This window comes from Solenopsis invicta, chromosome 6 (genome assembly GCF_016802725.1).
Source record: "Solenopsis invicta isolate M01_SB chromosome 6, UNIL_Sinv_3.0, whole genome shotgun sequence".
Lineage (NCBI taxonomy): Eukaryota > Metazoa > Arthropoda > Insecta > Hymenoptera > Formicidae > Solenopsis > Solenopsis invicta.
In genome coordinates, this window is record NC_052669.1 from 22,156,342 (window position 1) to 22,180,949 (window position 24,608).

At 29.5% G+C, this 24,608-nt stretch overlaps 4 protein-coding genes across 4 annotated transcripts; all 4 read left to right on the plus strand.

The window, feature by feature from the left end:
- Nucleotides 1-478: 478 nt before the first annotated feature.
- LOC105203840 (small proline-rich protein 2B-like) lies at nucleotides 479-3,796 on the plus strand. The gene is made up of 5 exons (XM_026135816.2): nucleotides 479-1,313; nucleotides 1,900-2,071; nucleotides 2,762-2,930; nucleotides 3,002-3,077; nucleotides 3,465-3,796. The coding sequence occupies exons 1-4, from the start codon at nucleotides 1,306-1,308 to the stop codon at nucleotides 3,019-3,021; spliced, it is 369 nt and encodes a 122-aa protein (XP_025991601.1). The 5' UTR covers nucleotides 479-1,305; the 3' UTR covers nucleotides 3,022-3,077; nucleotides 3,465-3,796.
- A 620-nt stretch (nucleotides 3,797-4,416) lies between these two features.
- LOC120358115 lies at nucleotides 4,417-8,606 on the plus strand. Its single transcript, XM_039450846.1, has 3 exons — nucleotides 4,417-4,427; nucleotides 4,515-4,977; nucleotides 5,231-8,606. Exons 1-3 carry the CDS (start codon nucleotides 4,417-4,419, stop codon nucleotides 7,925-7,927), a joined length of 3,171 nt encoding a protein of 1,056 aa, XP_039306780.1. The 3' UTR covers nucleotides 7,928-8,606.
- Nucleotides 8,607-8,882: 276 nt separating this feature from the next.
- On the plus strand, nucleotides 8,883-9,885 carry LOC105203839 (keratin-associated protein 10-6). Its single transcript, XM_011172760.3, has 2 exons — nucleotides 8,883-9,122; nucleotides 9,263-9,885. The coding sequence occupies exons 1-2, from the start codon at nucleotides 9,052-9,054 to the stop codon at nucleotides 9,642-9,644; spliced, it is 453 nt and encodes a 150-aa protein (XP_011171062.1). The 5' UTR covers nucleotides 8,883-9,051; the 3' UTR covers nucleotides 9,645-9,885.
- A 7,884-nt stretch (nucleotides 9,886-17,769) lies between these two features.
- On the plus strand, nucleotides 17,770-24,317 carry LOC120358116 (hydrocephalus-inducing protein homolog). Its single transcript, XM_039450847.1, has 14 exons — nucleotides 17,770-17,922; nucleotides 18,011-18,249; nucleotides 18,357-18,470; nucleotides 18,862-19,043; nucleotides 19,815-20,053; nucleotides 20,121-20,324; nucleotides 20,980-21,118; nucleotides 21,306-21,499; nucleotides 21,646-21,855; nucleotides 22,950-23,102; nucleotides 23,169-23,259; nucleotides 23,375-23,557; nucleotides 23,713-23,963; nucleotides 24,174-24,317. Exons 1-14 carry the CDS (start codon nucleotides 17,776-17,778, stop codon nucleotides 24,315-24,317), a joined length of 2,490 nt encoding a protein of 829 aa, XP_039306781.1. The 5' UTR covers nucleotides 17,770-17,775.
- Nucleotides 24,318-24,608: the final 291 nt, after the last annotated feature.

Here is a 24,608-nt window from a genome sequence, read left to right on the forward strand (position 1 = left end):
AGTTAAAAATTATTTGTATAAAAAAAATTGTAAAAGAAAAAATTTTAAAAGAAGAAAAAACAAAGAAAAGAAAAAAAGTGTTTAAAATGAAAAATGAAAGAGAAAGAAAGTAGAAAATCAAATATACACAAAAGAATAATATACATTTTTAATAATCACTGGATTAAGTGTAATATTTGGAAATTTTGATATAGGAATACAAATTTATTTAATAAAATATTAGTTTCTTTTTTGTCTTTCCAGAAAAATTACATGTAATAAGCAAATAGATATTATAAAACGTTGGATATAAAAAAGAAAAGAAATAAAATAATAAAAAATAAAAGAAAAAAAGAAGTTCTTATATATGGAAAAAAGATGAAGATGAAGAGAAGAAAAGTAAAAGAGAAGGGAAAGAGTTTAAAATTAAAAAAATCCATATATTAATAACATTAATAACATTAATATAACATTTGTTATAAAAAGTAAAAGTTAGAATCATAATCCTGCATTGAAAGATTAAAGAAATATTGTATAAACCTTACGTTGTAATATTGTGTGAAAGTTACAAAAGATTTCTGCAATGTTACTACAAGCTTGCGGTAACGTTGAAATGTCACAATTTCAAACCTGAAAATTTTTATGACATTTTGGACTTTTGGGATCGTCTACTGGTTTGGGATTGTTTACACAGGTGGAAGAAACAAAACATAACGCCAGTAATTTTTACTTCTGCCAACGGCATTATTTTTACTTTTAATAACCAAACTTATTTTCAAAGAAAGAGTAAATCCAATAGAATTAGCATAAATCATAAAACTATCAACTGTCACACATTTATCCACATTTACTTTTTCTTTTTAATTAGTGTATTCCTAATTTGTATAAAACATTATTAATTAAAAATATTTAATCATAATTTTTTTAATCTCCTTAAATTCAGTAAATACAAGCAATCAAATATCAGCCGCACTTTTGTATATTTAGAAATAAAAAAGAGAAATATAGGAATCACCGTGTATGATTCCAGCACGTAATTTACTCCGCGAAAACTGGCAATCGATTTTTTATGAATTGCCAAGGTTACAAGGTAAATAATCTTTAGCTGATCAGTTCACAAACATGAGAAGCTAATTTAAAATTTTGAAGTATTTCTTATCATCACAACTGACAAAATTTCAAGTATCTTTATATAACTTTCACGGCGACAAGTGCAATTGGTCACTTGATCGGAAAAAAATTGTTAATAAATTAATATCAATTATTGAATTTTTAAACAAATACAAATTAACGTTATCAATAATTGCCTAGAACATTTTTAGCATCATGTCTAGGTAAGTTCTAGTAAGAATCTATTATCCTGGTAAAACTTATTTTACTCAATTTCACAATTTTATCAAAATCGGTGTTAAGGTAGCTAATTTGAATAATTATCTTAAAAACGTATTGCATGTTAATGCAATTTTATCTATATAAGATTACAAATTATAATTAAAATCATACCTTAGTTGAATAATTCAACAAATAATTCATGTAGTCATATAATGAAAGGTAATACGCTAGCACAGATATCATTCTCAAATTATTTATATCACAGCTTTAATTAATTAGAGTATTTACTTATATGATCCAGTGAACATCAAGTTACAATTATATTATTATAAGTTATTTCCCATTCTATAATAAAACTGTTATACACTCGCTATACAGTATAACTATAACTTGATATTTGTTAGAATTATATAAAACGAAAATTATTTTAAATTGATTTTTTAATTAGTTCATAAATATGATCTTCTGTGTGAAATAAACATTTTTATATTTTTATACACTTTTAATATATTTGATCTTTATAGATTTACTTTTTAATTTGCAATAATTATTTTTAATCATTCAATTATTTATACAATTATCTAACAGTTGCCAGAATTTATGTTTTCCCCCCTCTCCCTGTCTACCAACAAGATGTCCAATTCCATGCTCTGTAATTTGTTGTACTCCACCAGTGAGCTATCCTTCCATACCTCGTGCTCCTCGTGTCGAATATAAAATAGCTTGTCCGCCTCCAATACCAAAACCCACTAAGACGGTGGTGAGTTTGTGAAGAATATTTTAATATTCTTGTTCTTTAGAAATTTATTCTAATCAGTTTGGTATGCATATTTTAATAAAGGAAAAAATGCTTTTCTTAACACATGGTTAATATACTGTTAAGGTTCGGCTTTCTTGCAATGAGATATTTATAACATCATAAACAAAAAATAATAAACAAGTAATTCTGAAACTTGTAAAATATGCGATAAATTGAGATACATCTATCCGATATGTTATATAGAAGTGTAAAATGTTTCTTAAAATAATGGTACATTTCTCAGCTGTCAAAACCGCCGTGAAAAATTTTTGACAGCTGACAAATGTATCATTATTTCAAGAAATATTTTATACTTTCAAATAACACGTCGAACGGATGTGTTTCAATTTGCCGTGTATTTTCCAGGTTTGAGGAATTATTATACTTTTTTAATTTTTAAGGAAAAACTAAAAAATAAAACGCTATACATAGTAATTAATTTATTGCATATCATTTCTCGCTTTTGATCACATAAACAATATATGTTAAGATAAATTTATTTTTAAAAGATGATATATGTAACTGATTATTATTATATATTATTCTGATATTATTTTTTTATTAATTTAATTTTATATATATGTATATATATATATATATATATATATATAACTTTTTATTATAAATACTGAGAAAAATTTTATGAGAAAGGTATATCTGCCACCCTGCCCAACCTGCATGTCTTCTCCTCCAAAAATGGAAATGACGTATTTGCCGCCTACACCCTGTCCACCACCCTGCCTTTACGTTTGCAACACAAACTGCGTCCCTTGTCCACCACCAGTCTTGTGTAACTCGCCCTGTAAACCCCAGCTATGCCGTCAGTTTATCACCGTACTTCCCTTTATTAGAATTTATTACTGAAATTAATGTAAGTTTCTTGTTTCACAGTACCTTGTCCTCCCTGCTAAGTGACGGTGCTTTAATTGGCAACTGACTGGACACTAATTATGCAACTGCATACAAAGTATGTGTCACAAATGTACATAAGAAACAAAAAATACAATCTTGCTAAATGGAACACTTAAACTGTAAAATTACAAATTGGGACGTTTGATGAAATACATATATTTATAAAAATAAATATATAAATTATAATTTTACATATTTATTTTTATAAATATATGTATTTCATTAAACGTTCTTATTTTTAATCTTACAGTTTAAGTGTTTCGTTTAGCCAGCTTGTATTAAAAGTTAATAAATATATAAAAGTTTTAACTAATTAAAACTTAATAGTTTTAAAAATTTTAAACAATTTTAATAGTATTATTTTAATATATTATTTATTTTTTGCACAATTATATAATATTTTAATAACTTAACATAATAATCTATTTTTTTCTGTTTACAGGGAAAGAAGAACGTAAAAACGAATCAAAATAAGATTGATTAAAAATTAAATTTAAATCAAAAAGAATTTTTTCGAGAAAGATGAAATTAACATCTACGAACTAACAAGATTTAAATTTTGAAATAATGAACAATGGGATCGGTAAAATGCGATTTTAACTGAATCTTGTCAGTCTTTTAGTCTAATTTTTTGTCTTTTCTTTCATGTTAATAAATTTTAATTAATTGTCTTATACTTTACTAATACATTATAAAATACTATATATCCTGTATCCGTAAATTGTAAAGAATAAAAAAATTTGTAAATTTGTTATTAAAGATAAAATTGGAATTCTATTTTATCTCTAAATGAGAAGACAATAATTTTTAAATATATTTTTGATAAAATTTTATTTAAAAAATATTAAAAAACATTTAAAAAATATTGTCTGCTCATTGATCTGTTTTTGTTATTCTTATAGAGTAAAAATTTATATTTCTTTACAAAATTGTAATTTCTCTATTATTTTGTTATTTGCATATAAATTTTTAAAAAATTAAATATACTTATGTATACTTTACTTAATTTCCTTTATTTGTTTTATAAATTATAATTTTTTATAAACATATAATATTTAACCATAAAAAACACAATTAAATTGTAATTTTAACTAATGGATGCATTAATTACTTAGACAAGAGAAAGAGAAAGACAAAAAGAATTTATTAATATATATTTATCTTTTGCAATTAAATGACATATGTATAAAATTATAATTTATAAAAAAGCAACACGTATCCATAGCAACTAGTCACGCACTTGTCCCTCTTCTTTTCAACACATCAAAACTCGCGATTTTCTTTCGGCGATAATACAAAATCTGGTTTAAGAAATCTCTCATTATATTTAATAGTAATGATTTTTTGACAGCACACGTCGCGTTTCCCAAATTAGCGCCTAAGCAAAATTAACGATGAAAAAAAGGTAAGGTATTTCGCACTTGTAAGAAACCCATGTGTCAGATCAATAAATATAAAAGTTTCTCATTTCATTAAACTCTTCTCTCAACAGAAAAGTTTTAATTGAGAAGAATTCTGGACATAAAGAATCGTTTGCACGTCCGAGCGTGACGAGTTTACGATCTACCAGTGCTAAACATCAAAGACGCTCGCGATCTGTAAAATCGCCATCCGTACAAAATTTGCACAATTCAAATTCATCGGACAAGTTTACAAAATCGAAAGATCGAATGGTATTACCGGACGAGATGCAGCCTCCGAAAACCAGATTCAATTCCCGCAATAGATCGAAAGAGGCACGTTCGATTTCCTCGCCAAGGCTCAAGACTTTCCCTGCTGAAGAGATTAAGAAAATGGACAATCCACCAATGTTCACGCCCGAGCCTATCGCCGCTTTAATCGTGCAGCAAGATCCTCAAGAAACCGGAACTTTTTACACAAATTCCTCTGCTAGAAATAATAATGGACGCGGTGACGCTATTTCTGGGCAATTGTCGCCGCATCAACAATTAAAAGTAAATTTTAAAGAGATTCGTGGAATTTTTAATTTTATATTACAACGTTAACACCAGGTCTTATAAATTCATCTATGATTTAATTTAATCTTGTAAAATAAGAGAAATGTGAATATTAGATCGACTGAAGATACGTTAAAAATATATAAAAATAAGATTTTATAAAAATTTGACATTTATATATTACAAAAGCAAAAATAATGTTATCAAGTTAATTAATTAATTTTTAATAATGGGTTTTATGTACTTTTAGTCGCAAAACATATCCAGCACAAGTCAGCAACAGGTTGCTGCTAACCATCAGGAGATTTGTCAAACAAATCCACACTCTGAAAGCATGCTGACTCGACGAATCGCGTCTCCCGAAAGACAAGCGCACCGTCCGTTCGTACCAAATATCCTCCAAGGAGCAGTTATCCACAATCGATCACTTCAAAGCTCGCCCGCGATAATTAATCAGCCGGTTAGACAAATCCATTCAACACAAGTTGCGATGCCGCAAACGCAAGGACAATTATTCTTGAACGATTCGCGCGCGGTTATTAATCAAAATCCCAATAAACCTTCCACGCTTGACAATCATTATCAGAAGCAATCGGTTAATGACAATAATGCATCCAATCATGGACAAATATTCATGCAAATGCAGCAACAAAAGCAAGCGACAATTGCGCAAAATGCTAGTGTGCCACTGAATCAGACCGCAGGTAATTGCCAAAATGTCTATCACACTCAGTTTCTAGCTCCATTCCAACAGAATCCACACCAGATCAGTCAGCAAAAGCAGCACAATGCATATAGTCAACAAATGTTGCCACAAGCGGTCAATCAAGCGCAGTCAATATTCAATCAGCAGCAGCATGTACACAATAATTCGCAAACGCAGTGCAGTCATTACAATCAACAGTCGCCTGTCACGCAAGTCGCTGGACAGGGAATGACCTCTCCGCAAGACATGACAGTGAATCAAATGAGATTAATGCATTATAATTTACCTATTAATCGACAGAATCTCGGGTACCCTGGTAACTTTCAACGTATGTGGTCACAAAACGAGAAATGGATGCCAACAGTGAATCAAAGTCAGCAACATTTGCATCAGCAGCATCAGCCACAGTGGCAGCATTATTATCAAGCGCGCGATGGAAATTTCATCCAGCAAAATTTTGGGAGCCAAAGTCAATATAATCCGTCACAGAATCAGGCTAATAATAAACCTACTGGTCATTCGGTCACAGAAGTCGGTCACGTTCAACAAAAAAAGAGGAAGACGCTGCAGTTTACACCTGATATGATTCGCGATCAGGAGTTGCTGGTTTCTACTATGAGGCAGCAGGGTGTACCTGAGGAGGTGATGCTCCGTCAATTCGACGCGTTACTGAACGAGCAAAAAAGGCATCTAGCTTACGTCGCGCAGTTCCAACAAGAAGCAGATATTCCGGAGGAGGTCAAGAGGACTCGTCTCGAGCGTAGACGAACAAAGAAAAACGAGAAACCGGAATGGATGGTGCACATTACACCACCGCAGATATCATATAGCGATATTGAAAGAATGAAGAGACAGCAGAGAGCTTCGAGCGAGCAATATCTAATGAACGATAAATCGCCGGAAAAAATAAATAAAATGGCTGATCAACAAAAGAGTTATCATTCACAAAAGGAGGAAATATGCAATCAAGTTTTGCCTCAGCAAATGTACGTTCAGGTGAATCCTTGTCAGCAACAATGGCAAGCAAACAACTGGCCATATAAAAATAACCATCAAACACCATGCGATCATATCGGCTGTTACTCGTATAATCATCAGCAAAATGCATTAAACAACATGTATCGTCCTCCAAATCCAATTTATAAGTATGCGCAATATCCATACAATATGCGTTATAATTCGTATTTTCCGCATTCCGAGCCGCAAGAAGTTTGCCCCAAGCAACAAAGTCAAATTTCATTGAATCAGACTGACAATCAAAAAGCACCGATGGATCCCACATACTTTTACCAGCAAAACGTAAAGCCAATCGAGATTTCTAGTTTGCTAAAGATGCGAGTATACAAGGAAATAATTTGTCCACAAAAGCGCAATAACGGTCTCCAAGATCCAGACAGCATTCAGAAGATGCTGGCGGCACTGAAAGATCCATCGAGTAGAAAGGGTCTCGAGTACCTTGCTAATTTGGCCAAGAAAAAGCCTATTGTCAAGCTGAACGGTACTCAGGATTCTAATGAGATTCCGGAAAACATGCAACTGCGACCATCTACAGAAACCCTCACGCAATCTCAGAAAAGAGTCTCGTTAAACGGTTTGATGAACAACAGAAATCCGAACAATCCGCCAGCGCGTATCCTGCAACCTAAAAGGGCCAACGAACCATTAATGTCGGAGTATCCGCGCCAAAAGCAGAATGTGAGAAATTGTTACAACATTCAGGCTGAAAAGGAAAACGGCATGGTAGCAACTTTGCAAAACCAAGATGCGTTTTCCCACGCGCGAAATGAACTAATTCCTTACGATCGACAGAACATGTCTGTAGTGGAAGGATACCATGGCAACAATAATATGATCCCCCAATACGGAGGAAATGCGCCACCTTGCAATTATTATCAGATGCAGCAATACTATCTCAACGGACAGAACCTGCCGGGTCACAATGGGGGCCAGGGCGATGTCGCGTGCATGCGACGGTCTGCTGCACCGGGCGCGACGAGAATCGATCGCCCCGGCGGTGATACCGGCGAGAAATCGAACGCCGAAGAGGCAACGAAATGCATAAGTGGTGTACAAGCGATGCGGGGAATGAATGCTTACAGCCAACCGGAAATCCACGAGACAAGGACCATCGGAGGTATCACGTACCTCGCCAGGAAACCCGAATGCACCCTCAACAATCTCGTCGGTTCACCGAACAAATTAATCGCGAGCAAACACGTGCAAACTCCGAGAATATGTTAGAGAACATATCAATTATTTCAATTAAACTCGTTTTGCGTAATCGAATCTCCAATATCCTGCGTGAAAAATGTATAAGAAAAGACGACTGCTTCAATTCATCGATTAACCAATCACATTATGCGCAAACACAGCTTTTACAAAACAAAGTTGCTTCTGCGCATAACGCGATAAATTAAAAAAATTTGCTTATAATTATGTGTCTTCGTTAAAATGTATGTGTATGGCAGTGTTTTTTTTTTAAATTAATCTTCTTATATTTATATTTTTATTTTGTGTAAAAAGTGTGTTGTTTTATATATTTGATTATATTGTTAAATTTAGCTAAATTAAATAATAGACGCGCAAAATCACTCGATAAAATCTGACGCAAAAGTTAAATGCATAATCAATCTGATATGATCTATATATTTAAATCAGGAAAGTAATGTTATTTATGTGTGAATATGACAAATTTGTTATATGATGAAAAACCGTTTTTCTTATATACGTCGATGTGCAAATGTATGTTGTAACATCAAAGTTTTATTTAAACTTTTATTTTATTTGATACAATATGTATTTTTACGAGATTTTTATTTTATTTCTTTTTTATATTGTATGCTTTAAACATGGAAACCATCGAAAATTGTACTTTTTGAAAGTATAAACAAATTTCTAAAAATATCAAATCTTTTTAATTTGGTGCAATATATAGAATATAAAAAAATAAATGTCAAATATTCTAGAAATTTCTCCCTTCAAAATAAAATTCCTTGCATCTTGAAAACTAAGTATTTTTAAACCCATGTTTAAATAAATCTTTTTTAATATATGTATATTTAATCGATAAGAATACTTTCTAGAATTTTTGTTATCTACTAATATATCCTGTATAATAGAATATTAGTAATAATATCATAATATAGTAGATCTAATTAATTTTTGTTGTAAAAATTTGTTATGAAAAAAACAATTATTGACATTTTTCTTTCACTTTTTAATTTGTAATAACAATGTGAAGTAAGCAATATAATATAGAATCGATTCAACATAGCAAGGAGGAAAATTTGTCATTTTTCAAGTTTGGACACAAATTAAATTTTCTAGTATTAAAATTTAAGCAAAATTCTGTAAGTGCGTTCAACATGGCTAGGTGCAAACAAAAACAAAATTTTATGGACGAAATGTATAAAATTATATGCGAAATAGAAAGTTTGTAAGTAATTATACTTGTAATTTCTATTTATACCTTATAATAATTATTAAAATTATGGATTCGTTAAATAGAATATCCGACCAAATATTTAATGAAAAAATAGTCAAGGAACGGTATATTCCTTCTTTTCTGTTTGCCAGGAAGCCCGAACCTGAGGTGTGCAACTTGAGCTGCCCTCCTCTAGGATGTCCTCTAGGACCCTGTCCGGGGATGTGTTGCTCAAAAGGAATCTGCGATCCTTGCTGCGTGTCGAAGATGCCATGTGACTCATCATCACTCCGTCCACCACGTGGTTGCATGCCACGACGTTTAAAGGACTATGCATGTGGTACGGCTCCTTGTTATCCTGCAGCTCTTCAGCCGATGGACATAAATCGAGGAAATCCAACTGCCCGGAATGTTTGTCCTATTCCTCATGATCAATTAGGATTCCAACAAACTTTCTGCCCTCCCCCTTATAATCTTATATCGACTGTATCGCCCCATAGCACTGCTGGATCAGTGTTGTGTTGGAACGAATAGTCAAGTCACGTCCGAAGAAATAGTGTCTATTACTTGTATTACAAAAGAGTATTTCTTATTCCATTAAAGAAATTGAAACAAAGAATGCGGATTACTTAAAAAAATTGTGCATTTTATTCTGCTGTCCTGTTCCTGTTATTATAATCCTATTGCATGATTTTTATTTAGTCGGATATTCTATGTAATAAAACAGTAATTTTAATAATTACAAAAAGATAATTAGAAAATAGAAAATGTGCTTCTCAACGTAATTGTATTATTTAAACATATTTCTATTTTTCTTAATATCACTATTAAAAGTAACTACCTCTTTTATATAGATTATATAAAAAGATTATACAAGATGTCCCAAAAGATTTGCAAATCAAAGCATTTTTCGAAAAATTAAATGAAGTAGTTATTTGGAAATTATTACTTCAAATAATAATTTTTTGAGATATTGAGGTTTAAAACTGAACTTCTTATAATATTTTGTTTTGTGAATTTCGAGACACTCTGTATATTTACAGAGTATAAATATAAAAATCGATTTTATACTTCAAGTAATAGTATATTCAACTACTTTCAGTGCATATTAATGTTATGTTGGTAAGTAAAAACATTATTTTAATAAGAGTCAGCGATTTTGGTGAAAAAGAGTTTCGATACTCTTCATGAAAAATAATTTAATACATCAACTTCATAGAATTTTAATTATAAAAAATGGACGATACGGAAAAAGATCTGACTACATGTTACCCAACTATACATAATTCTGTGGAAATATTTACGGCAATAGCCGGCAAATCACGCGATCAGGTAGAACGGGAGGTAAGCTTATAGTTTAATATTTAAAATTAAATAATAAGTAACAAAGTTTCAACGTTGCAACGTTTATCAATTTTATTAATGTTCTTGTAGTATATCATGGCTCCTTCGGAATATATCAAGCAGATGTTAATGTGTACTCAAGAGAGGATTAATTACTTGCTGAAACCAGGCCGCAGTATAAATGTACGCTCTTTATACGGCAATTGTGAGAGCCATTCCTTTAGAGTTTCGCCCAGCATTGTTCTGTTTCAACGATTTGTTCCCGGCAATTTATACAATGTAACGCTCACGATTCGAAACGTGACAAAAGTAAATCTTTTCAACTTTAATTTATACATCTCGTTAATATGTAACTAACATGTTACGTTCTATTACGCAAACTCCTCACGGTTGCCATATAATATTCATGAGCTTAACCTCGATTCCACTTTCTAAATATTGCATCGAAGATGTCACGGCACCTAAAGCTCTCACGCGACCCCGATCCTTTCTTTTCCGTGGAATATCACGGGTCGAATTACAGCACTATGGTAGCTCCAGGTCTCGTTCACATTTATAACGTCAGATTCAGCCCGACGGAAAAACGAGATTACGAATACCGTGTCGATTTTATCAATAATGCCGAGATCTTTGCAGTTCCAGTAATTGGTGAGGATAGGATTATATTGCAATAATGTACTGTCACGTAACATGGAAAAATAAAGGTTGATATTGTTCTAGCTATTGGCCCAAGACCTATTTTAGACATTCCCGATAGAATCGAAATTCCAGCCACTGCAGTAAAAATTTCCTCCTCGAAGACTATTTTAGTACGCAACGTAGGAGATGCGCCGGCGATCTTTAATTTTTGCTCAGACAGGTGTGTCATACTAAATGTAATTACAGAGATTTACATCAAAATGTAATAAGTTTAAATTGATGAAAAAGCAAAGCAGAATATTAAATATATTAAATAAATTATTATTTTCTAGAATAAATTTTGTAGAATTTTAAATATAATCCACGTACGTTCGTTAAACACTTTTATAAACATTGAATAGTTGAATCCTGATTTTTAATCTTTATACATATATATATATATATATATACAGAATATAATAATATATATATATATATATATACAGAATATAATAATTTCTATATTTTTATTTTGTTTTAGTCCGTGTTTCTCAGTTGAACCGTCAAAAGGAGTATTAGGCGAAGAAGAAACAATGCAACTCACTGCAAACTTTTTATCAGAGAAATCCGGCGATTTTGAAGCAAATCTTTTCCTTAATTATGAATCAGGTGTCAAATAAGTATAACTTTATATATTATTTAATGCGATAATTATCTTTGCATTAATTTATATAAGGTACCTGAGCCAAAGAAAACCCATCACAAAGCCCGATTTTTAATTTATCATTTAAAAACGCGTTTTACCTAAACTATGTATGTAAAAGATGTGTCAATTATATTTAACAGAATATCGATAAAAAAATGCTTAAAGAATTAAAACCAGCAGTAATACATTTGTTTAGTATAATATAAATAAAATTTTGTGACACGGTGGTTGTTACCATACGGAGGGTATGAAACAGTATTTTAAATGTATCTAAATATGTTTGGGATTTACACTAGGATGCTAATTTTAATGTTGCTAATTTTTGAAAAACTAAAATTGCTTAAATGAAAAAAATTTCAAAGATGATTAAATAAAAAAATATTTTAATGTTCAAGAAGCTAATATACAGTTTTTTATGGTAATGTTTATTTTTAATTTATTTTTTATTTGAGCTTAGTTAAATACATAAGCATGCAATAAGATCCAGAGTTTTGAAACATTTTTTTTTTAATATTTACAAATAATTTAAATAAAAAATATATTTTAATTTTGAATTATTGACATAAAAATTTTATTAATAGAATTTAAAGAAAAATAATATATTAAAATTAAGATAGATGGGCCTTATTCAGCTCAGGTGAGTTAATACTAATAAAAATCTAACAAATCCGGAATATTTAAATTGATAGGAGAGAAGCTCTGCTTGGCATTACGAAGTTCAGCAATGAATTGCACAATTCGAATTGACAGAAGTAGTATCAGAATGGAAGACACTTATTTAGGCTTATCTAGAAGTAAAACTTTAACAATACACAACAGAAGCGACCACGTCGTGAGATTCCAATGGATGCGCTTTAAAGACATCGATACCGACGTACAACGCAAGGAAGAGTATGCGAAAACACAATTGTTTTTCTAGTTCAAAATTGTTTCATCCGTTTTAGTTATCTCTTGATTTTTCCTATCAGATACAAGAAACTATTTCAACTGGTGCACAGCATGGAGGTAGTGCGTCGCGTTAATCTCGTTCATTACAATATTTGCCTGCCAGATATTCACGAGCTTGTCTGCCAGCGAATTTACACGGACGAGATTGCTTCTTTGTCGAATGAGAATTTCCATTACGATCATATGTCTTTCCTACTTACGCCTAAGGTAATAGTAGCTTTTGCAGTTTTTTGTAATTACTATTACTTACAATTACTTTTACTGCACTTGAATCTTGCTACAATTTTTTGAAAACCTTTTTAACAAACGCTTCTTTAAATATTTCGGAATTCCTGTCGTGTGTATAATCTCCTATACTTTTTTCATATCTAGAACTTTAGATCTTATTATATTGTGCGATTTATTTGTCCCTATTGTTCGCACATGGAGTGGAGTTTCGCTTGGCCGAGTTTCGCTTCTTAATAAGCCACCTACAGGTCCGAGTGTCAATTGCGCACATGAGATCTTATGCTCACTTTGGACCTTATTATATTATATTGTATTTATTTCTAAACTTCTATGCTTCTTTTCATTAATTTATTTACTGTCTCGTGTTCTTCCTTTCTAAGCTTTTTAAGCTTTTTTCCTGATATTCCATTCCTGTAAAAATATAATTCTCTTTCCAACTTCCATCTCTTTTTTTTGCCTGTTTCTTTTTAATTCTCTCAAGCATTCTGTCAATATTTTATTACTCGATTTCTCCCTAATTCTTTCCTCAAATTTGTCTTTCCTCTCTCACTACATATCCCGGTGTATTCCAATCTAACTCTAATAACAAATTTATATATCCTGACGTCTTTTTACCTCTTCATATTTTTTTCGAGAACCCCAGTTCTCTCCAAAGAGAAAAGTTACTGAGTGCGTACCAGTCTTCTAAAGTGTAACCCTGTTCAATATTTTACATTTTTACTTTATATAAGCAACATTTAGTGATAAAAATAAAAAGTAAATAAAAAATAAATAATATATAGAAAAATATAACAAATTTTATTTTGTTTTGAGCATACTCTCAACATTTTGAACAATCAGGTACATCTGATGTAAATTTTTCATCAACTTATGTAGCTGATAATAACGTAATTATGCTATTTTATTTCAAATTTTATATTTTCCAAAAAGGGGAAGTTTGTTGTTTTAAAATATTTTAGATTCATTGTATCTGCATATTTACAATTATTATTAAAATTAAATTGACATTTTTTATAATCTCTATCAAGATTTTTAATTCGTACCACCATAAATTTCACTATAAAAAAATAATACTAACGTGAATTTGATAAGTAATAATAATAAAACAAGTAATTACTATGAATAAAAATATGTCAGTTATAAAAATAAATTTAAGCTAATTTTATTTCGGTGTTCTATTCAATATCTTTTTATTGTTATTATTTATTAATTATTGAATATTTAAACGCTTTTTCAAAAATTATTAACAAAATAAATATTTGATAATGTTGCTTTATATTTTTAATTATTTTAATTCATAAATTCGATATTTTTGAAAATGCGATGTAAAAAATTACAAGTACGCTTTAAGCGATCAGTATTCTAAATTACATTTTTTGCAGCGTGATACAGAAAAGCTTATAACAAATTCATTTGTTATTACTGAAAGATTTAACATGTAATAACAGATAACTGAAACATCGAACTGCGATTTTGAACTTTGATTTACATCTAAAACAGAATCATATGCGAAATATAATAAAAAAATAGCTTAAGAAATACGCATTTGGCAACTCTCCTGTAGGACACCTTTTACCAAGTGATTGAACATCCATATTTTTCTTCTAAATTTTCCAGCTAATTTTACAAATATTTACATGATCGACTTTCTCTACTTCTACTTTGTTCTACTATCATAGTTTTTTTTTCTTTCTTCTTCTCTCTATCTAAATGTCATCATCTTCGAGTTTTCTATGCTAAGTTAATTCTCTTTTCTCCAAAAAATTTAAGAATCTTTTCAACCTACAATATAAAAAGTTAGTACATCAAATTTTGAAATTTATCCCTTGATTACAAAATAGAATTAATGACAGCTTCTATTTACATACTTTATTATAGAAATTTTTATCTAATATTTTAATAACGTGAAGAAAAAAGTAACAAGTAATGGTAACAAGTTACTTCATAAAATAACTTTGCCAACCCTTTTATTATTATTTAAGATTTATAACAGAAATATTATATTAAATTAATAATTCTTAATGTTTTAGGAAGGTGAAATTTGGCCTCAATCATCCGTAGATATCACGGTGATTTTTCGAGCTATGGAAGTAGGTGAGATATCAAGCGTTGCTTATCTTGAAGTCACCGGTCGCGAGGACAGGATACCCCTGAGGTTACAAGAAAACTAATATAACGTTATCTTTAGAAACTTTCTTTTCCCTTAGAATTATCTCTTTAATTTTACGTCCCGTTGGTAGCCTTCGTGGAACTGGCAAGGGACCAGTTTTCCATCTCAACGTGATCACTATCGACCTTAGCAATATCTTTCTATGCTCTGTGCACAATTACGAGGTAAGTTTGTCAGTAAATTTATTTGTATATGAAAATTTATAATGAATATTTATGTCACAGGTTTACTGAATTTTTGCAACGTCGTATTCTTTTTGTATCGTATTATGAAAACTAATATAAAGAGAATTGATTGTAAATCAATGCCGCATTTTATTTTTTATCTTTCTAATAAATTTTTCTAACAGATATAATTTTATTTTATTATTAATTATTGAAATCTAAGTTAATTATATTTCACACAGATTGTAGCAGCAAATAGTGGACACATTTGTGGTACCTTGATATATCAAAAAAAATCAACAGATTTTGGTGGCACTATCAATATTACTCCGAGTACTCTAACATTAAAACCGGAAGAGTATAAGTCATTCAATTTATCGTTCTCTTCAAATCGCAAAGGAGACTTTGTAGAACGAATAGATTTTATCGTTAAAGAAAGTTTAGAAGTACTATCCTTGCATATCAAGTAATTATTAATAAAATATTTGAACTTGAGCATTATCAAATAAGAAATCTGCGACTTATTGAATTATGTTATAATAATCGTAAATTATTACGTTCAAAGTGAGATAATTAGTATGCTCCTTGTATAATAAAAGAAACATAGTACTTTTTATCACCGATTCACTCAAAAAAATAAAAAAAATTTATCTCAAAAAATTTTTTTCTGAAAGTGCCTTTATTAATTTTTTATAAAGTTTTTAATTTATCTTTTTCTCACACTTATTTTTAAAATTATTTTAAAGTTAATGGAGGTTAATAGAGCATTTTTAAAACAAACTGTTTGAAACAAATATTTCATTTTTTTACGTATATTCCGGATATGCAATAAAAAGTATCACGTTACATTAAAAAAATTTAACATGCAATTTGTGTGGTTATTTCAAATCGAAACTGAAAGTTAAAAATATCACTATTCGATAAAAGCGGATACTATTAATAAATCAAGTATGTTAAAATTTTTAAAATTTTTGAAAAACCGTTCTTCTTTATTTTACAAGAAGTATCTTAGATACCCTGTGTACAAATATTAATTTTATCTTATCTTACTGGAAAAATTTTACAAAGAAGTTATTTCTATAACGTTTAATATCTCAATATATTTAAATTAATATTATGCAACATAAATTTATTATAATACGTTAATAAAATTTCTTTGTTTTATAGAGGATGCGTCGTATGTCCAACGCTACATTTCGATAAACAGAGCCTCGAATTTGATACAACAGCTTTGGGTACGTATATTGACCACAGTAATGAATGCAGTTTAATTAAGAAAACAGCGACTTTGTACATGCATTTGCAGGATATAGCAAAAGACAGGAAATAAATCTTCGTAATTTATCTCTGGTGCCTGTCACGTTCGGTGTAACCATAATGGAGGATGGTGATTATGCACCCCTGACTTGCGAAGAGTTCGCTATGTCTGAAGTAAAACCAAGTTTTCCAACTAATCCTCGCGAGTTTACGATTACTCCGCAGAAAGGAGTGGTACAGGCTCACAGTTCACTTAAATTAAAGGTAAACCAAATGACGCCTTTGAACATACAATTTGTAACTGCTTGTAAGTAAAAAGCTAATTTATGTCTTTCTCCTCCCAAAAAAAAATTTTACGTAGATAGAAAATAGTTTTTACTCCATAACTGTTTAGCATAATTAAAAATTTTTAAAACTTTTAATTAAATAACTTAAAAACAATTTTAAAATATTAAATATATAATAGCTTTATAGTAACATAGATATTTAATATCTCTATATTAAAATGTAGGTGTCATATACAGCAAACGTGGTTCAAACAGGACGAGCAAATATGCGAGTCGACATGTGGGATTCAGATTCAGATCCAGTAATACTACCGCTCTCGTTTTGTGGCGCTATTGCTACTCTATCGATTAAACCCGCGGAAATCAATATTCGATTTTCCTTCATCAATTTTCCATACGCTCGTTCTATTAATATTGAAAACAATTCTGATTTAGACGGATATTTTTATATAGCGCCGCAAGCGGTAATTATTCTACTGATTTTGAAAATTAAATGTATACTTTATACTTGTTCTGTAAAATATAATTCAAAAATATATTATTAAAAATAACAAAATTATTCTAACCTAATTGCATTGATATTGTTCGCCAGATATCCGAAAATATACCTATCGTATATTCACTATCATCATACCAAGGTTTTCTAAAAGCTCGACAATCGAAAACAATCGATGTCACGATTATTACAAAAAATTTGGGCAGACAAACAACAGCATTAAAGTATAATAATTAGCTTAATAATTTTTGGAAAGTCAGAACGATGTAATTATATAATTCGATAAGAAAAAGAATTTTGGAATACTCTTAAAACTTGGACTTATAGTAACTGTAGAAATTTGAAATATTCTTCATACAGAAACATACGACTTCTTAGTAAAAAAATTATTATTTTCTCGATTTCAGTATGCTGACGATGGGTGAACAAGCTCCAGTTACGTCTTGTATGATTATTTGTAACGGCCAAGGACCAGTAGTATCCGCGCAACCTATTTGTCTCAATTTCGGAGAAGTGCATGTGCTCCAAGAAAAAGTTATGAATTTTCATATAATCAACGACTCGCCAATACCAGCGCAATTTAAATTAGGATCAGTAAATACTTTTTAAATAATTTGCTGTTAATAAGTCCACAGAGTGTATAAAGAACATAAAAGAATGTTACAAAAATTCTGTTACTCAGCCTACGAAAAAATCACCGTGGCTTGTTGAGCCAACTGTTGGTGAAGTTGGACCGAATGAATCTGCGGAGATTAAAGTTAAACTATTTTTGTGCGACACTGGTAAATACAGTGATAATATAATCGTGCATGTCATCAACAGTCGGTCGATTTCCATTAATATAATTGCGACTGGAATTGGTTGCAGCATTATTTTTGAGCCGCAGATATTTCCAATATTTGACATGGGTTTTCTCTTTAGGTAAACCATAATATTGATAAAACTTTAACTTGTTTTAATAACGAAGTACTAACAAAACATAATTTTAAAATATTTATTCGTATTATACGTTTTATTAATTTTAACAGCCACCAAAATTTGAGCTTACCAATAACCATAAAAAATTTTGGCACTCGTCATTGTCAAATAATATGGTCGAATGATCCAGAAGTGCGCATCCAGAAAAGCCAAACTTGGCCAAAGTGATTGCATAATTTTTATTTAAATTTCTAATTTTAACTTTAGTCAGGATACTAAAATTTTATATTATAATAGAAAATTTCAAATTGAGCCATCTACCGTAGAAATTCCAGCTAATAGTGCTAATGTAGTTCAATGCAAGATATGTTGGGATATGTAAGTTTGATTTAGTTTTTTATTCTTATTCATAATATAAATTAAAATAATATTGATTAGGAAGATATTAATCTTAAGTAGAATTATACAATTTTACTAGCTTCTTTAAAATTATAACTATTTTTATAATCAAATTATTTTTTATACTTTAAAAACAAGAAATATTATTTATGAGTGATTTGCATTATTAAATTTCTTATTTTGAATAATGTAAATAAAATATTTTTTGCATTAAAGAAATGAAATCTTGGTCGAAGATTGGTATATATTTGAACAGATATTCGGACAAGGAAAGCGGAAATTGATCGGAACCTCAACATTTAAAGCTACATTTACAGAACCACGAATTACGTTTAACAAAAGAGAGTTAACCTTTCATATTGATATATGTCCCGAGGGAAACGAATTGCAACAGACAGGTAGAAAATTGTATACTAACGTGTTTGAAACTATTTTAGCGAGGTAAACTATCCGAAAAAGTTACGCAATGCAATATTTCAGAACATGAATAATCAGGAGAAGGTAGAGAGAATCATCCTTCACTTTTGAAATTTTATTTTGTAAATATTAAATAATCTTTGCTTTATTCGATTTTTTTATCTTATTCATCCTTTTCTCTTTATTTAACTTTAGCTTAATATTATCTATACTTTTAATAATATTTAGCAATGTTTTTTACATAAAAGACCTTTCTATATTCTTTACTACTGTATTTACCTCCTTTTCTTTGGACAATCTTTTCCTTATCTATGTAAATAATATTATTACACAAATATTTTGTAAATTATAACAACAATAGTACTATAAAAAATTACACATTTTGTTTTTAAGATTTACATTTTGTTTTTTGTTTTTTTTAGGGACAAAAATTATAATATACAAATTCTTATAATTTTCCCATTCAAAGGCAGAAAAACATTCTAAAGTTTTAAAAAAATTTACTAGCGTAAAAAATTACTATTTATAATTGACAATATTTTCCCCAAAAATCTTGGATATTTTTATATTTTATGTCCTAATATAAAAATTCTAATTGTTTACCTCTCCAGAGCTTCCAAGGCATTAAAGCACTCAAGTTTCACTATGTGACAAATTGATAAACAATTAGGATTTTTATATTATTGAAATATATACAGTTTTGTACAACATTATACTAAACAAGATAATGATTTCAATTTGCTGATTTTCAGATGAATTAATAGTGACAAATCGATCACGATTAAATTTAAACGTTTCATTGTACATTGATCCTCCTTTTTATTTGATAAACAATAAGAAAAAGTTAATACATAAAAAGAAAATTGTTCTAACGGATGGAAGTACAACGACGATTCCGATAAAATTTTCGCCAAATATAAATCCTGATAATCCTTATTCACGAAATTATAGCGGCGTGCTCTGGTTTGAATATGACGAGCATCCTAATAAGGTATTGGGAAGGTAATATATTTCAAAATCGATTCGCGCTATGCAAAATTTTGTATATCTAATTTCAGGACAAAATTCAATGCAAAGGTGCGGTAAATTTTCCAAATATTACATTATTTTGCAAAGATTTGGTTATTAATTGTGTTTCGGGTTCAACCGCAAAAGAAACATTGAAGATGACTAATAATGGACCAGTTCCTATAATATACAAATTTCTATGGGCCGGAGAGAGTATTGAAATTCAACGTGCAGCACATAATGTTGCAGTCGAGGTGCAGTAAAATATAAATATAATAAATAAGAAAATTAATTAAAATTTAAAGAAAATTTAATTAAAATTTAAAGAATTGAATATATAGCGGGATCTTAGCACTTAATAATATTTCTTATGTGATTTTATATAACATTTTCTAATTCTTTAAACCTTCTTCATTAGTTTCTAGTTTTTAAATTGCGTCATTACTTTTAGTCTTATAACGTAGTTTGTTTGAACCAGAGTAATATGATAATATTAAATATTATTTAATAATACTGATGCTAATAATTGTTAATAAAAGTTTCTTCTCTCTTTAAAATACTGTAAAAAATTTGTTGCAAAAAATATTACTTTAGAGCAAAAATATATAATGTATTAATATTATAATATTAATACATATCTAATTCAACTTAAGAACTACGACTGTTTCAAGACCGAAAATAATGGCGCGTAATTTAAAGAACTAGAAAATGTATGTATAAAATCACACAAGAAAATTTATTGAATATTTTGCTATAATCATTTATTTGTTTATTTAGATTTTAACTATATCATACACATATACTACGATTACATCTCAGTTATTATACAACAAATTTTTTTAACAAATAATTTGTTATAATTGTTTTCAATAATTTTTAATAATAAATGACTAAGCATTCTTTTAACAGAATTTCGCAAATCATACACAACTACAAATTAACACAGAACATAACAAATTTAATTCCTACTCTTACGAGATCAAAAATAAATCGGAGATTCAGGAAACTGAAAGTCAAGTTCTCGATTTATCGACTTCAACATCATATGGTACGCATTATTAAATACTTTTTATTTTAAAATATATTTTATTATTTTACAAATTTTTTCAATATATTTTTATTGTAAATTATTATTAATTGTTAAAGATGTTTTATATCACTATAATACGATTTACCTTGATTAATGTTTTAGTTTTAAGAACTTTTATTTTTCATATGCATACTTTTCGCAATAGACCTACGAGATTCAGAGTCGGAGACTCTGCTAATAAAAGTTCGGTCAGAAACGCTGGATGAAACGCTGGAAAAATTAAGAAATATTTTTATATTAACGACAGAAACATCCTATTTACGACACCTAGATGATCCAGAAATTCTTGCTCTAATAGATCCAAATTTCGAGCTTCCTACAAAAGAGTTACTCGACGATGTTCGTCTTTTCCCAATGAAATTCACTTAAATCAAATTAATTTCTGTTGCACGTATATGAATAAACTTCCGGTTATTTAGACATTAAATTGACTTTACAGTAAATTAATGTTAAAAAGCTAACCGCGAAGTTAATGATTTATCCAGATACTTGATATCATCCCGCACGAAGGCATTCTCGTTCCATACTCCTCGCAATATGTGCGCTTCATTTTCCATGCTTCTGAGCCTATGCAGGTCAAAGTTGTTGCGCTTTGTGAAATTCTTCAGGGACCTACTGAAGTAGTTAATGTGTTTGCCAGCTCAGATATCGTTCAGTATTCCGTTGACAAACGGGTCATCGATTTTGGTCAACAGGCAAGTTATTTTTTAATTTTAAAATTAAAAGAACATATTTTTCTTTTTTTGGACACAGACAAAACTCGCATTTCATTTTTAATATAATTATATTAATTTTCCTAAATAAAATTATCAATTTAACATAAAATTACCAAATTGTAAGAGAATAAAAAATCATATAAATTAACTTACATGTACATTTAATTAATTTAGTAATTTAATGTACTGTTTTCATTTAAAATTAGTTCAATATTTTATCTAGTTGAGTAATTTTTATCTATCAATTAAATAACACAGTTATTTGGCGAGCTGTGTCGGTCAAACTTCACTTTGAAAAATCATAGCATGATATTCCTGGATTACAAGATAGACAAAAGAAATGTAATAATCAAAACAAACGATGGCGACTCTGCTATCAGCGTATTAACAATCGAACCAAATGAAGGATCTGTAAATCCTTTATCATCATTGAAAATTACAATCGAATTCCAACCCACCCTGCTCGGAGTTTTTGAAATAGAATTTGAGCTACAAGTGTGTTATAATATAACGTACTAATTAAATTTAAATTTTTATTATAAGCAATAATTTTGAAAATTGTTATACATAGTGAGCAAAAAGTGTCAGATCATTAATCCATCTTAAAAACAAGAAAATGGAACTATACAACTTTTTTTAATATAATAATTTCTGTAATTATTCTTTATATAAAAATACCGAGATGGAATTATCGAAAAAGCACTCAATAATTTACGAGATATTTTATACTTTATTTAGACGTAAATTCTTGGACATAAAGTATAAAAAATCTTGTAAACTATTGCTTTTTCAATAATTTTAACTTAACTTTTATATGCAAAATAAAAGGAGAAATCATGTAAAAAAAGTCATATAATTCTGTTAGAAAAGACGATAACCTTTATAAGACTTTAAACAATTGATTTCGAAAAATAATTTTTTTTATTATTTGTCCTTTTTTAGATTATACAACTTTTATATGAAATATTAAAATATTTTATTTACCAATTTGATACTTCTTGGTCCCTGTATATAAAAATGTAATTTTAACTGAAATAACAGCATATCGCGTTATCATTATTCTTAATATTTAGGTAACTCACGCAGATCCATTAACAATAACTGCAAAAGGTATTACAAGTTACCCACAGGTTTATCCCTACATCTTTCGTGACATATCTAAGCAATACTCTGCGGAATTGGGATACCGAGCGGTTCAACTACTAAGTCCGGACTATATCGTGATGGTAGGAAATCTCACACATAAAAGTGATGAAGTTATTTAATACCTCACGTGGCTTTCTGCGTTACAGAAAAAACGAGAAATAAAACCGCAATATATTACAATGGACAATGACAAGCCAAAGAGTCAAATATCCGAATGGGACGAAAGAATTTTATTATGTAAGAGGATGAAACATAATTAGATCTCCAAATAAAATAAAATAACAAAATGCATAAGTAGAAAACTAATTTAGTTAAAAAGAATGTTAAATAATTTTTATTAATTATTTGTAAGATGATGGATGGGGTTTAATTTCATACGAAGAAATATTTCCCAGTATTGTCGACATTGAGATGTCGATTGATAGACTTCTGGCGACTCGATTTATCAAAGAGAATACTTCTAGCTTGATAAAACATCCCCTTTCGCAGAAGAACGCAGTTATTCCTTTTCTCTATACTGCTAAATATGTCATAGGTATATGTTCACGCAGAATATTGATTATTCTTAAATTAATTAATTCTAGTTAATTAATTCCAAATTGACTGAAATTTAATTTACAAACAGTTACGAAGCAAAATTTGCAGCACTCGTGAAATAATTAATATTAATATTGCAATAACTGTTTTCAGATATGGATTACATTGCGATCGATCTTCAAACGTGTTATACGATAACGATTGTCAATTACGGGCCTTGGAACGCGGACGTTACAATAAAAAAATTAGAAAAGAAGCGACTTGAGAATTCCGGCATTCTCGTGCAATTTGAGAAGGCAATATTAACTGTCGGAAAAACTACGTGCCTGACTATTACGTGGCAGCCAACAAGAGCCAAGTATACTGAAAGAAGCACGGAAGAACAGCACTCGATTTATTTAGAAGTAAATTTTACTTTTTATATTTTGCATTGAAATAAAGTTAAATTAAATTCAACCGAAGTAAGTAAAATATTTAAAAATTGTGACAACACATTTTGTCAACAATTTTTAATTATAAAAGTAAAATATGTTAAGTAAGTATAGTAAAAATAGTAAAATAAGTTAAATATTAATAAAATAAGCTGATTACGTTATAGCTTCTTGATTGTACAGATATCCCGTGGTTCTACCATTCCCATAATTATAAAAGGTGTCGTTACATATCCATTCGTGACTGTTAACACAAAGTTATTAGATTTTCAAAATGTCATTGTGGGAGAATGTTTAATGATGAGAGTTTTAGTGACAAACGAGTAATATATTCTCATTTAAATTGAAAGCTTTTTATCAAAAGATAAATATACATACATATTCTAATTTTTAGAGGCTTTATTGATTGTTATTGGGAAGCAAAAATATCAACAGCTCGTAAAAAACAAGAAGATTGTCCATTTCATCTTGATTATAAATCTAATCTTCTTCTGCCTGGTCATTCGGACATCGTCAATGTCTATTTCAAGCCGCGTAAAATGGTATTATTATATTTGTATAACAATACATATATATTTATAAAATTAAATAATAATAAACATTACCATTTATTTAGTG